Consider the following 14,182-nt stretch of genomic DNA (forward strand, 5'->3'; position numbering starts at 1 on the left):
AGCCCAGGTCTCACCCAGCCCCGTCTCTCCCCAAACACTGTCACACCCCCACTGGGCCAGGCAAAGCCCTGACTAATGTCATCCCGGATAACTGATTCCTTGCTCTTCCCAAACCACTGCCAGAATCTCTAAGACGTTTACCACGTGTTTCTGAACAGGTACACACCCTTGAACGATAGGATGTGCCATTGTGTACGTTCATATGTTCACTCGGTGTGTGTGTGTAGGAACATGCTGTGTCTGCACAATGGTCTTGTGTACTCGCTTTCCATGTATCCTTTTAGCTCAGTGATATGTTGCATTTTTGTTGAGAGTCAAAGCAGTTATGAATGTATTTCCTTCAGCCTCTTCCCACCAAAAATTGTCTTACCACTGAGGGGGGGATGGGAATAGGTTGATACAAGTTCATGTAGATATGCATGTGCCCCAAGCACTTTCTCTCAAAGCCCAAGTATTTTGGGGATCACCTCTTGGAATTTTTTTAAAGTTTATGTATTTTGAAAGATAGAGGCAGAGGAGAGACAGAGAGGGAGAGAAAGGGGATACGTGCCAGGGAGAGCAGGGGAGGGGAGAGGGAGAGGGAGGGAGAATCCCAAGCAGGCTCCACGCAGTTGGCGCAGAGCCTGACACGGGGCTTGAACTCATGAACCTCAAGATCATGACCTGAGCTGAAATCAAGAGTCAGAGGCTTAAGCGACTGAGCCACTCAAGAGCCCCTCACCTCTCAGATTTTTGTTTTTTATTTATTTTTATTTTTTAAATGTTTATTTATTTTTGAGAGAGAGAGAACGTGAGCAGGGGAGGGGCAGAGAGAGACAGAGACACAGAATCCAAAGCAGGCTCCAGGCTCTGAGCTGTCAGCACAGAGCCTGACTCGGAGCCCGACTCGGGACTTGAATTCATGAACCATGAGATCGTGACCTGAGCCGTGAGATCATGACCTGACCCAAAGTCGGACACTCAAACAACTGAGCCACCCAGGTTTTGTTTTTTTTTTTAATGTTTATTTATTTTTGAGAGACAGAGAGAGAGAGAGAGAGCAAGCAGGGGAGGGGCAGAGAGAGAGAGAGAGGGAGACACAGAATCCGAAGCAGGCTCCAGACTCCAGTGTCACCGGCTCCAGTGTCAGCACAGAGCCCGACACGGGGCACGAACCCATGAACTATGAAATCATGACCCGAGCCGAAGTCAGACGCTTCACCACCCGAGCCACCCAGGCGCCCCTGCGATTTTGAAAATCTCAGTTCATTCCTTTTTTCTTTTTTTTTTCTCCCAACTTTTCTTTTGGTTCTGATGATGCAACACCTTCAACAATAGTTTCCCAAGATCATGTCAACTCATCAAAACGCTGCTTGCAACATATTTCCCCCAACCTGTTGGGCCGGGTGTCTTCTGACGCTAGATTCCATTTTATCCGTGGATAGATCTTCACAGTATTCATGCATTTACAATATTTTGTTTTCTCTTACCCTATTGTGTAGCTTGAAAAGTTAGAACTAGCCCCCTAATCATTACAATGTAGAATAAGCAGAAATGCACCAGCTTTGATGACGATTTGCCAGTGTAACTGGAGGGTATCTTGTCTGCATTGCAATACGCCAAGGGTCAGAATCTCCTTACTAGCTGGCACATTCGTAGATTAAAAAAATTTTTTTCCTCCCTTTTAGCAAACCTCCGTGGAGCTCTCTTTCTCTCTCCACTTGCTGCAGGACCAAGTGGCCTTATTTTAAAATGCTGTGGTGTCTGGGTTTCACTCCATTAGTGTTGCGTTTTGCAAGAGCTACTTTGCTACTTTGTTTTCACTGGGGGCTTAGTAGTCTAGATCGTGCAGCTTTCTTACTGCACCTTCCTGGAAAGATGGATACCTATGTTGCCTCCAGTTACCCACCTCGGTGAGTATGCTTACCTGGTGCCAAACTTTCCATGAATATAAAAATTTGGGGCCGAACCACCGAGTCACAGTTCTATTGCGTTAACAGAGGCCCGGGGACTGGCTTCAGTAAGAGAGAAGGTTAGTCTCCGCAGGTGAAGAGCTGGGAAGCCCAGGCCCTTCTGTCCATCGCTGTACCACCCTCTGGGGTAGGATCTCCAAGGACATTTGTCTAGAGATATCTTTCGTCGTCATACCTGGGCGGGGGAGGAGGCTGCTGGCATCTAGTGGGTAGTGGCCAGGGACGCTCGCTGTTTGATAGCCTACAATGCACAGGACCAGTTTCCCACCACAGAGAACAATTTGGCCGCACGTGTGGATGGCGCCGCCTGCCCTAGACAAGTCCCCACACCCTTTTGTTTTCGTGACAGTTGGCATGGCTTACACCCCGCCCCTCTGGATTTGTCTGTCGCTTCCTGATATGGTCATTTAACTTGTTTCTCTACCCTTTCCATTTCCTGCACACTGGATGTGAGGTTGAGAGGCTTAATCAGAGTCAGGTTGGACCTTTTTGGCAAGATATTTCCCAGAGGAAGCTGTGAACTTCCTTTCGCATCCCAGCAGGTGGCCCATGCGGCCACGGGTCCCTTTACAGAGATGCTGAGCTTCCCTGCAGCTAATGCTGGTGACAGCCTGGCTTCCGGAAGCCCAGCCCGCGCCCCTGCACCCAGTGAACCCTCCAGCGCCCCGTGCGTATCTTGTTCCCCATCATTCTTTCACCTGATGCTGTATGATGCCCATCGATGCTCATTGCCCAGATCAGTGATTTCCCTGGCTTTTGCAAAACGGCAATTTTTCTTTTTCTTTTTTTTTTTTAAGTTTATTTAGACAGAGAGAGAAAGAGAGGGAGGGGCAGAGAGAGAGAGGAGGAGAGCGTGAATCCCAAGCGATCCCAAGTCCCAACACAGGGCTCGAACTCCACAAACTGTGAGATCGTGACCTGAGCCAAAATCAAGAGCCGGATGCTCAACTGACTAAGCCACCCAGGCGCCCCAAAATGGCATTTTTTTCTAATGCTCTCATTTCTTCTGCATTTAAAAAAAAAGTTTATTTATTTTGAGAGAGAGAGAGAGAGAGAGAGAGCGAGAGCAGGTGAGGGGCAGAGAGGGAGAGAATCCCAAGCAGGCTCCACATCATTATCTAGGAGCCCAACATGGGGCTTGATCCCACGAACCGTGAGATCACAGACCTGAGCTGTAATCAAGAGTCGAATGCTTAACGGACTGAGCTCCCCAGGCCCCCCTAATTACGAATGTTTCAGAAAGGAGTTGGTCAAGAGCTACTTCCAATGGTATAATGTGTGTTTTTAACTTTCAAATTGGGGTGTAACATACATAAAGTACATAGATTTTGAATGGAGAGCTCAGGGAATTTTTCTATCTATATACCCATGCACATACTATCAGATTTAAAAAAAAAAAAAATAGAACACTCCTAGCCCACACTGCCTTTCCTGCCAAAAGGCTTATCATGAATATTTGTGTTTGAGGAAATGATTTCCAGGCTTGGCTGTTCTCCTTTGGGGTTCAGAGACTTCAGGAAGGTGGGGAAATGGGTGGGAGGCAGCAAAAGGGCTTCTAGTCCCCAGTCTCACCCCCCATGCACACTGGGCTGGTCCCGGGACCCCGACCTGTCTCACGGACGCAGCAGGGGCTCAGGGACTCACTGTGCTGCCTGGGATTTATCCTGGTCACCTTATGCCCAGAAGTCCCATTAATTCTTGAGTGGACTTGTCAGCGCTGGGGCTCAGCGGGCATTTCCAGGCTGATTGAAAACTGCTGCCACCTCTCCTCTTTTATGGAGGATCACATCCAGGGGCATCGAAGCACACTGGAAAGGCCCAGAAAAGGAGACAGGCTCCGCTGCCTCCCAACTGTGTGATCCCGGAGGAAGCTACTCCTACCTCTGCGATTCTATTTGCTCAACTGTCTAGTGGGAGGAATATTCCACTTTGCTGGGCCGTTGGGCGGGTTTCTGGGGAATCACCTGGCTACCTTTACCTCTGATCTCCGCCGCCTGACACTTCCCTCCTGGCTCATTCTGCCCCCACCGGTTGTTTGTTCCCCCACCTCACCCCTGCCCGCCCGCTTTGCCTCTGCAGTTCCCTCCACCCGGGTTTTATGGGGTTTGGTTCTTACAACTCTGGTTCAGTTTGCGGGGCCCCTCAGGTGACACAGGCTACTGCATCATGTCACTCCTCTCCCACCCCCTCCTACGTCGCTCCTACAGCCCTTTAAAAACCAATCTTACGGGATGCCTGGGTGGCTCAGTTGGTTAAGCGTCCGACTTCGGCTCAGGTCATCATCTCGCAGTTCGTGGGTTTGAGCCCGGCGTCGGGCTCTGTGCTGACAGCTCAGATCCTGGAGCCTGCTTTGGATTCTGTGTCTCCCTCTCTCTCTGCCCCTTCCCCCCTCACACTCTGTCTCTATCTAAAAAATAAACGTTAAAAAATAAAATAAAAAATAAAGACCTATCTTATGTAGTCATGTCACTAACTGTGTCACTCTTAGTAAAATGCAAAGTCTTAGGATTTGTCTGCTTTCTTTACTTTTACAGCCCAGGACTTGGGCACAAGAGGTGTGAAGTTGGTTGAAGCAGGAAACAGCAGCTCAGAGACAGAGCCACTTTGTCTCATTGTCACACAGCAGGACTACAATTAGAACCATGGGCCCTGAGCTCTTTCATTCTTTTTCCTGCCTCTGGTGGAGACCACGGTGCAAAATCGAAGGAGGTGGCAGGGGCGGTGTGTGTGTGTGCGCCAAAAAACTCATTTATCAAGATAGTTAATATTTTGAGAAGTCAAAATTAATGCAAAAAATCCGATGATTAAAATAGGTTTTTTAAAAAGTAAAAGACAAGATGCGATCCCGCACTTGCGTGACTCACCTCATCTTAATCTCAGTCTTGGCGGATCCTATCTTTATTTACAATTCTGGTAGTTTGGTCATCATGGATTTATTTTCTCCCCATTAATTTTGATACTTAAAAACGATTGGATACAATGTCATTTATCTTGATGATTGAGTTTTTGCGCCCTCACCCTAGTCTCGACCTGCTTCTGTCTCATCTTCTCTCCTGGAGAAACTGAGGCAAGGAGGACGGTGTGGGGGGGCGGGATGGAGGGGGAAGAGCGTCGGGGGCGGCGGTGTGGAGCCTCGGTGAGCAGCCCGAGCTCCCCTGGGAGGTGCTGGGCGCCGACCTTTTGCTTATCGCCAGCGCTAGAAGCCGCTAATTAAGTCCTCCGCTTGCAGGAGGCCTTTCCCAGGGCTGTCCGCACCGCCTGCGGGGCCGAGATAGCCGCGGCTGTCCCGGCAGCGGTGACCTTTCCCGGCCCGATAGGAGGGGGAGGCGGGAGCACTCGCGGAGGCCGGGTCTAGGCGGAGGTGGCGGGGGAAGTTTGCTCAAGAGACCGGACCTGGGATCGAACCCAAGACTTGACTCCCTACGCCGGTCTCACCGTCCTAGGGCAATGGGGGAGGGGGGAGGGGGGAAAGAGAGCCCAGTGACGTCACCGAACCCCTACTACCCGGCCCCGCCGCTGACGTCACAGACGAGCCGCGCGCGTCACCGCATTCCTCCCGTGACGTAAGCACGCGAGGCCAGGAACTGACCCACTGGGGAAGAAGTCTGAAGGAAGAGAGCTTGCCTTTCTCGCCTTTTATAGTTGGTAAGGCGTTTAAAGTACGCAGAGCGGACTACCACTCCCAGCTGGCCATGCGTACTGCGCATGCGCACGGTTTCCAGCTAGAGAGCGCGGCAAACCTTTGGAATAGATTGACATCCCTTTAGCTGAACCACAAGGCAGGTTTTACTGCCGCAAACCAATCCCAACCTCACAGACCCCACCCCTTTATTCTTAGGCCGCGGCTTCCTTGCGGGAGTGACGGGTTCTTCTGCCTTTGAGGGCTCAGTTTCCTTTGATGGGCATTCATATCGGTGAATCAGAGCGCCGAGAAGTCGAGAGGGTGTTGAAAAGCGTGACTTAGGGCCAATAGCTTGGCAGCAGGACCTAGCGCCGTCCAATCACTTCTCCCGGCGCCGCCAATCACCCGGGACTCCGCCCCTACCCGTGACGTTTGTAGGGTGGGTAGCAACAGTTGCCCCGGTGAGGGAAACGGAGGCGCCATAGCCACGGTAGTCGTGGCGACCAAGCAACCCGGCAACGCGAGTCAACAACAACAACCGCCCGGCCGACCCCCACCCCCACCCCCCCCCGTCCAACCCGGGGACCCCGGCACGTTCCGTCCCCCTCCCAACATCGCCCCCGAGACCTCTGGAAAGCCCTTCTGCGGACAGAAGTAGGAAGAAGCCGAGGTAACCCGGGCGGCCCTGGGGTGGCGGGCCCGGCCAGGGAGGGCGGCGGGGCCCGGGCGGCGGGTGTCGCTCTAATCATAGTCCGGGGGGAAGGGGCGGGCGGTCAAAATGGCGGCGGCGACTGTCGGGGCCGTGGGGGAGGGGGCCGGGGCCCGGCTGGGGCGACACCACCCGCCCCTGGGGTCCAGGGCCCAGCCCCCGCGAGGGGCGGGCGCTAGCAGGCCGGCGGCGAGTGGAGGTCGGCTGGACGGGGCGGGGGGCTTTTATATGTTGGGAGGTGCGGAGAGGCGGGCCTGGGGAGGCTGGGCCAATGGGAGCGAGGGAGGGGCGAGGCGGGGCCGAGGTGGGTGGGCGGGGCCAGGTCGTAAGGTGTGGGCGGGGCCGGCGGGTGCGGGCCGTGGGGGAACCGGGTGGGGCAGCTGCCGCCCGCGCCCTACCGCCTCGCAAAGGGATGGGAGGCCACCTGTGCCGCGTCGCTTTAGAAACCAACTCCCCCAGTCATTCTGAGTACTCAGTGTCTGCCACATCTGAGGCCTCAGTTTTCCATCCTGTAAAGTGGGGAGAATCATTGCCCTCGTCCCTTTTCTGCATTTCCGGGATTTCTGACTCCCTTCAGGAATTTCTCTAGGCCTGACCTTTGAACTTGACTTCTATGTGCTGTTTTGGAATATGGTTTATAGAACTGTTAGCTAATCTTGACTTCAACACTGCTGTCGGTTCCTCAATCTGCCGCCTTCTCTCTGAGAGAAAGCAAAGGAAAACAAAGTTTCATGGCGAAACTGTGGGCTAGGAATGCGGCTTCAGCCGGGAGGATTTGGTTTGCAGAAATCGAAGCCCGCGGCGGGGAGAGGAGTGATCTGGGGTGACTGAGATAGAAGAACAGAAACTTGATTGCTTCTCTGTGGGCTGCTTCCGTAGACCTCGTGCTGGCCCGGGCCAGAGGACTTGTTTCTGGAGGCGGGGTTGATTTCTAACCCCCTTGCCCATCAGGGTCTCCCCTTTCTGGGAATGGGAAGCAAATGGCACCCGAGGAAGTTTTCTTAAGCCGCCTCTCTTGACCAGACACATGTTTTTGTGTCAGTGAAGTTGGTGTCAACTGGGTCACATGTCAGTGAGGAGGTACCAGCCTCCGGAGCCACGTGGGCAGGAGCGGCACATGAAGATCAGAGGAAAGGGGAAGTGTTTGTGTTTGGCACAGGAGAATCAGAGCGAGTGCTTCGGGATAGCCAGCTGGGCCAAGTCCACTTTGCTTGTTCTCTGTCTTGCTTTGGAGCTTGGCATCAGCAGAGCCGAGTGGCGGTGTGCAAACTGGAGCCATTTCCTTTTAAGATCAGTAAAGTCCAAGAAAAAGGATCGTCTCAGGCTCTCCTAAAGCTTTCGGACAAGAATTTGAGACCAAGGGGTGGGGCGGGGGGGGGAGCGGTGTCTCACTTCTCGGGGACTTTTTCTAGACCCGGTCCTCTCTGAGAGGTGACAGGACCCCTTGAAAGTTCGGCAAAGCAGAGATCAATTTTCAGTGCAAATCTAGAAATACCGAGTCGCTGGAAAGGTCACCACCACCTGTTGGAAAAGCAAGCTTTGAGCAGAAGGCGATGTTAGCAATGATCTAGTCTTGTTAACTGTCCCCACCCCTGCTGTAACTTTTATATCTGGAGGGCCCGAGCCCAGAGGGGTCTTCTGATGAGGGTCAAGAGCACCGCTTTGGTTTGTTTGTGGAAGCAATCAGCTGCCTTCTCTCAATCAGCTGCCTACTCGCTGTGTGCCCTTGGATGAGTTACTGTACTTCTCTAGACCTCTGTTTCCTTTGCTCTAAGCGAGGGGCAGTGATCATTGGTAACACTTTTAATCTCATATTCCTGTGTTATGGATCCGGTAAAAGAGTACATGTTGAACGTCAAATACACAGCAATTGCTCAACCTGAGTTAGCTGCCGCTGTTAGCTGTCCTTCCCTGCTCGGCCCTCTGAATTACACCGCTTGCATTTATTTTTATCATTTTGAATTGGGTGAGAGCCGAGTGGCTCTAAAGGTTGACTCGCTGGCTGGGCTGTGTGGGCAGATGACAGATGACAGAGATCCCAGACGCTGGTTACCGGGACTCTGGCTTCTAGCGGGAAAGTGCCATTCCCCTTGCTCCCGGACAGCCCTTCTCCCGCGTCAGGAGAGCAGCCAAACAGAAAAATTCTCCTGGGCCCCGGGCCCAGACTCAGCCCCAAGGCTTCTGGGAGGCAGCTGGGGGAACCGGGGGCGTGGGTGTTGTGGGAATGGTGTCCCCGGAGCTGAAGTCCCTGCCCACCCCCCCCCACCCCCCCCCCCCGCCATACACATCCCAGCATCTCAGGGATGGGCCAGGCTGACTTCCTCAGGGATGCGGCCTGCAGAGAGCAATGGCACACTCCATACTCTTCTTCTTGGGCTGGGGACCCCGTTCTGGACCGGGGGCACCGCCCACTGCTAGCAGGCAGAGGCACATGGTAGATTCATAGTGACCCTTGATGCTCACTAGCAGTGTGTTCCCAGCACGTGGCAGTAAAAGCTGAGCCCCTGCTACGTGCCTGTCAGTGTTCTGGGGCCTGGGGACCAGTGCTGGGGACCGCGGGCCAGGTCTCTGCCCTTGGAGAGCTTGCGTTTCTGGTCAGGAAACGAAGAGGAACTGTGACTAAGAAAATGAGGGGGCGCCTGGGTGTTCAGTTGGCTAAGCGGCCGACTCAACTTCGGCTCAGGTCGTTGTGATCTCATGGTTCGTGAGTTCAGGCCCCTCACTAGGCTCTGTGGTCACAGAGCAGAGCCGGCTTTGTATCCTCTGTCTCCCTCTTTCTACCCTTCCCCTGCTCTCTCTCTTTCTCAAAATAATATAAAATATTTAAAAAAAAGAAAAGAAAAGAAAAGCAAACAAGGAAGTACAGGTTCAGGAAGAAAATAAAACAGGAGTATGTGCTTCAGAGTGCTTGGGGTGGAAGGCACACGTGAGACCCAAGAAGGTAACATATAAGCTGAGGCCTGAATGATATGAGACAGCCAGCAGTGGAGAATGTGAGTAGAGGTGAGGAGAGCATGTCAGTCAGGCGGAAGAGTTGGTGCAAAGGTCCTGAGGCAGGAGGAGGGGCATGGAACATTGTTGGAGCAAGAGCCAGTTTGACTAGAACATTCAAAGTGAGAAAGGGGAGAGACTTGAGGGACCAGTCTCAAGGCCCCAGAGGGCTTGGGAAGGGCTCTGGATTTTATTTCGTTTCTGTGATAGGAACCTTGGAACCTTCTGTGTACAGGAGTGACACGATAGGATTTGTGTTTTTTGTTTTTGTTTTTTAATTTTTATTTGTTTCTAAGAGAGAGAGACAGAGTGTGAGCAGGGGAGGGGCAGAGAGAGAGGGAGACACAGAATCCAAAGCAGGCTCCAGGCTCTGAGCTGTCAGCACAGAGCCCGATGTGGGGCTTGAACTCACAAACTGCGAGATCATGACCTGAGCTGAAGTCGGACGCTCAACCGACTTAGCCACCCAGGATTTGTGTTTTCAGAGGATCTTAAAGTCTAGAGGCAAGGCTGGAGCTGGGAGCCGGTAACGAGAGTGCTGTGAGCGTGTGATAACTCAGACTGGCTGATGAACATGGAGAGAAGTGTCCAGTCATAGGTACTGCTTTGGAGGAATTTTTGAGAAGTCTTAAAACCTAACTGGATATAGAGGATCAAGGAGACTCACGTCCTGATATTTAAGTTCCCTGTCCCCTTGCAAGTTCCCCATTGAACCCACTCTACAGACGAGAAAAGTGAGTTTTCTTTCCATTTGCTTAGGAGGGCCTTGTCCAAGGTAAACTGCTTGGTTGTAGAATCTGGCGTCCAGAACAGAGGCCGGCAAACCGTGGCTGCCACCTGGTTTTGTGAACTCGGGAATGACTTTTACACTTTCAAGAGCCTGAGGGGAAAAATCAAAAGAAGACTATTTTGTGGCATGAATAAAATGTCATGACGTGCTACTATATGAAATCCAAATCTCGGTGTCTGTCAATAAAGTTTTATTAGCACATAGCTGTGCTCATTTGTTTACATGTTATCAATGGCTGCTTTCACTGCAATGGCAGAGTCGGGTAGCTGCAATAGAGGCTGCCTGCCCACAGACGGACTGATTCAGTGATTGATGCAAACATCCTCCAAAACAGATACTGGCTTCGAGAGATAGGTACAGCCATTGGTGCTTTGCTTGGCAGTTTCATTGCTGAGGAGCAGATTTGCTGAGCGACTGCCTTGTTCCGTGTGCCCTGCTCTGTAAAGAAAGGGGTCTCGCGCTGTATAAGTATTTGTGATCTCTTTCTCTCTAGAGAGCACCCTGCAGAACAGTGCTTAACCTAGTCATCCACAAATGGAAAGAAAAGGGCTCCCTGGTCAAATAGCTGTGGGAAACGTGGTACCCTGTGTCGCTCTTCCTGGGGACTGATCCACAATGAACAGTGCTGAGAAGGCGTCCAGTGGAGAAGTTGGTTTAACTGTTTCATTAATCTTCGCTTCTCCTGTTCAAATAAAATTTCTTAATGTTTATGTACCTTTAAGAAGAGAGAGAGAGAGAGAGAGAGAGAGAAACAGACTCCAAGTGGGGGAGGGGCAGAGAGAGAGAATTGGAAGCAGGCTCTGGGCTCCGAGCTGTCAGCACAGAGCCTGAAGCGGGGCTCGAACCCACAAACTGAGATCATGACCTGAGCCAAAGTCAGATGCTCAAGTCAAATGTTCAACCGGCTGAGCCACCCAGGCGCCCCTCCCCTCCCCCTTTTCAAGTTTGGCCGGTCGGCCTTCATTGCCGCTTCCTTCTGCTGCCCCGGAGTGGAAGGAATGAGGCCTTTTGGGCTTTGCACCTCAAGGAGGAGAAAGCACCTGCAAGTGTGGAGCTTTGAAAGTCCTTTCCGTGTGGGTGGTGCCCCAGGAGCAAGCTCCGCCAGGGCCCAGAAAGCCAAGGCCAGGGCTTCTCACAGAGGTCCCCCCGGGGCCACATGCTTGGGAATCATCTTGCGGGGGAGTTAGATGGGGCCATCCCAGGCTCTAGGCAGGGGGGCCCAGGAACCTGCATTTAACTAGTTCCCTAGGTGGCGCTGATGAACACCAGGGTTGGCCCCCCACCCCCACCCCCACCCTGGGCACCTCTTTCTAAGAGCCCAAGGAATGTGTGCGTCTCCTTCCCTCTCCATCTCTTACGTGGCACAGATATTTGTTCAATGATAATGAGAATAGTGGCTTCCACCCCTTGGTGCTTCCCGGGTGCTGGGCTCATCTCGCCGGACCTTTACACCAGCCCTGTGCATTGGTGTCCTCCTCGCCCCCAGGTACAGACGAGGAAACTGAGGCCCGGGGCAGGTCAGTAACGTGTTCGTGAATTAAGAGACCAGTCAGGGTACATGTCCAGGTGGGTCTGACGCCGAGCTGAGCGACACAGATCAGCAGCAGTGACTCAAGCCCCTGAGTTCGGCCAGAGTTGGGACCCGATGGTGTGAGGAGCCCCCATAAGGCAGCCCCTCCCTCTGATGCTGACATGGAGTTTCGGGGGGCCGGGGCTGCAGGAAGATGCCTTTTTCTTGCATGTGGCAGATGTGAAATCTCTGTGGGTGGGGCTCAGGTGTCCCCATCTGAAAAACAGGGAAGAGGCTGTCCACTGATAGGAAGAAGTAAATGAGCCATGTGCCTGGCTCCCGGGGAGGGGCTCGGGGGTTCAGAGCACACATCCGGAGATCAGAGAGACCCGGGGTCAAATCCTCTTCTCACCTGCTGCCGGGTACCCTGTGCATGGTTTTGCTCATCTGTAAAATGGCCATGGTGGCCCCTCCCTCGTGGGGCTGCTGTGTGCAGAGGTGATGGCAGCCAAGGCTCCTGGGGCTTCCGGTCAAGCAAGGGCTGTTTCTGTCCCCTTCCTTCCCTTTGCAAATCCCACTCCTCAGGCACCAGTGGCCGGAGGGCCGCCTGTCAGCGCGCAGGTGCTTAAGGGCTGTGGTTTGGTGGCCGGCGGGGGCCAGAGTGCCCTCAGGTGTCACAGGCCACCACAGGCAGGGCTGTCGGACCCAAATGCTTCCCTGGGCCAGGCAGGGGCTTCTGTTAACCACACCAGTGCTTGTTCCGCTGTCCTCAGATGCTCAGGAGCTGGGGATGACACCCGGTAGTGTGGGCGGCGACGGGGAAACCGTTTGTCTTCTGATGAGGCCCCAGCCTGGTGAGGGGGAGGTGGGGCTCGCGGGGGTGGGGCTTAGCCCTTGGTGGGGGGGGGGCAGCCAGCTAGAAGGGACTGGGCTCATCAGGAGGGGCAGGGTGCCTCACCCAGTACCTGGGAGCAGGACCACGACCCCTTAGCAGCCAGTAACGCTGCCTCTGGCTGGTTGGGCTGGCCCCATTCTGAGGTCGGCAGGGACCAGCCCGGTCCCCCTGTGACCAGGGCCCGTTCCCAGCCTGGTGCCCCTAGACTCAGAAGGGCACCCTTCCTGTGATGAGCTCACATCTGCTGTGGTGACCCATTATGGCCCATGCAAGGGCCTGAAAGCCCCTGTGGCCACAGGCTGCTCTAAGAGCTTTTGGGGCCCAAACACTTTTCCCTTGTCTGGCGCCCGCACCCCCAGAATGATACTCCACCAAGAATCCAAACCCAGATAGCAGGCATGTAGGGAACCTGGGCAGGCTGGCCAACAGACAGCTTTCCCTGAAGCTTTACCTTCCCGCATTTAGCCCGTGATGCGGGTGGTTAGAGTGTGCAGGATTCAGCCTCAGCCTGCTGTGCGGCCTGGGGCAAGCTCCTTAACCTCTCTGAGCCTCAGCTGGCAGAGCAAAGCCAGAGCAAAACTCTGGTCGTGGCAGAGTTTAAAATGAAATAGTGGAGAGAAAGCACTCGGCACAGTGCCCAGTCTGCCCAGTCTGCAGGAGGCTTCAGGAGAAATGTACCATTGGTCCCTGGGTGAGGGTCCAAGACCCCACCCTCCCTCACCCTCCTTTGACTTAGGGGTCCCCCAGGCAGCAGAGGCTGGGAAGAAAGAAGGCAGAAGCCCTGGACAGGGGTGAGTGGAAGAGGCATAGGCCTGTCCCGGTCCATGACCAGTCCTCCCCCCCGCCCCCCCTGCAGCAATGGTCTCCGGCCACCAGCCTCAGGATTTAATTAAATCAGTGATGAACCTAAACGTGTCTCCTGGTTCCTCTGCCTGTAGATTAATTCTTGTTTTTCCTTCTTTTGTTTTTGTTTTTTTGTGTGTGTGTGTGTGTGTTTCTGTTTTGTTCCCCCCCCTTCTTCCCAAGGAAGGAAAAAAAAAGCCTTATTTATTATCATTTTCCCCACTGTTGGCATGGCAACACCAGCGTACGTTACTGAGCTACAGGGAGCCCCGCCACCATCCCAGCCACCGCAGGCCCAGCCCCAGCCACCGCCGCCGCCACCAGCGGCGCCCCAGCCCCCCCAGCCGCCTGCCGCCGCCACTACCCCCCAGCCCCAATATGTCACTGAGCTGCAGAGCCCCCAGCCCCAGGCGCAGCCACCAGGCGGCCAGAAGCCGTACGTGACGGAACTCCCGGCCACCCCTGCGCCCTCGCAGCAGGCGGGCGCCCCCACCCCGAGCCCGGCGCCCCAGCAGTACATTGTGGTCACCGTCTCTGGTAAGTGGACATGTGCTCGGAGCCGGGGGTGCCCTGTGACCAGCTCGGGTGGAGTTTGGGGAGCCCCACGTCCTGGATGCAGGGGGCACGGTGATGCCCTTGCTCTGTCTCTGGGCCTGTCAACAGCACGGCAGCTTTCAGGTTCACTGGGGTCCCCGGGTGGGACTGGGGGGGTGTTTCTGGGGAGGGAGCGATGAGGCTCCTGAGTGCCTGCATGCCTTTCCACCAGGGCAGCTCTTGGAGCTGTTTCTGTCTCTGTCCCCAAGTAAACTGCCCCTTGCAGGAAGGACTGGGCGGGGGACTTCAAGTCTGCAAAGGTCTGTTGGCGGTGGA

At 54.2% G+C, this 14,182-nt stretch overlaps 1 protein-coding gene across 3 annotated transcripts in view; it reads left to right on the forward strand.

Moving 5' to 3' along the window:
* The first annotated feature begins 6,027 nt into the window (after positions 1–6,027).
* RFX1 (regulatory factor X1) overlaps positions 6,028–14,182 on the forward strand; it is a 31,330-nt gene continuing 23,175 nt past the window's right edge. For 2 of the 3 annotated variants that reach the window (XM_039252314.1, XM_039252316.1), the window contains exons 1-2: positions 6,028–6,244; positions 13,496–13,849. In XM_039252314.1, coding sequence (XP_039108245.1) covers positions 13,543–13,849 — 307 coding nt within the window. In that variant the 5' untranslated portion in view covers positions 6,028–6,244; positions 13,496–13,542. The remainder of the gene's footprint in view (positions 6,245–13,495; positions 13,850–14,182) is intronic. The other variant, XM_039252315.1, reaches the window with a different exon arrangement.

The sequence above is a fragment of the Hyaena hyaena genome, unplaced genomic scaffold (assembly GCF_003009895.1).
Source record: "Hyaena hyaena isolate Hyena2069 unplaced genomic scaffold, ASM300989v1 scaffold_414, whole genome shotgun sequence".
Lineage (NCBI taxonomy): Eukaryota > Metazoa > Chordata > Mammalia > Carnivora > Hyaenidae > Hyaena > Hyaena hyaena.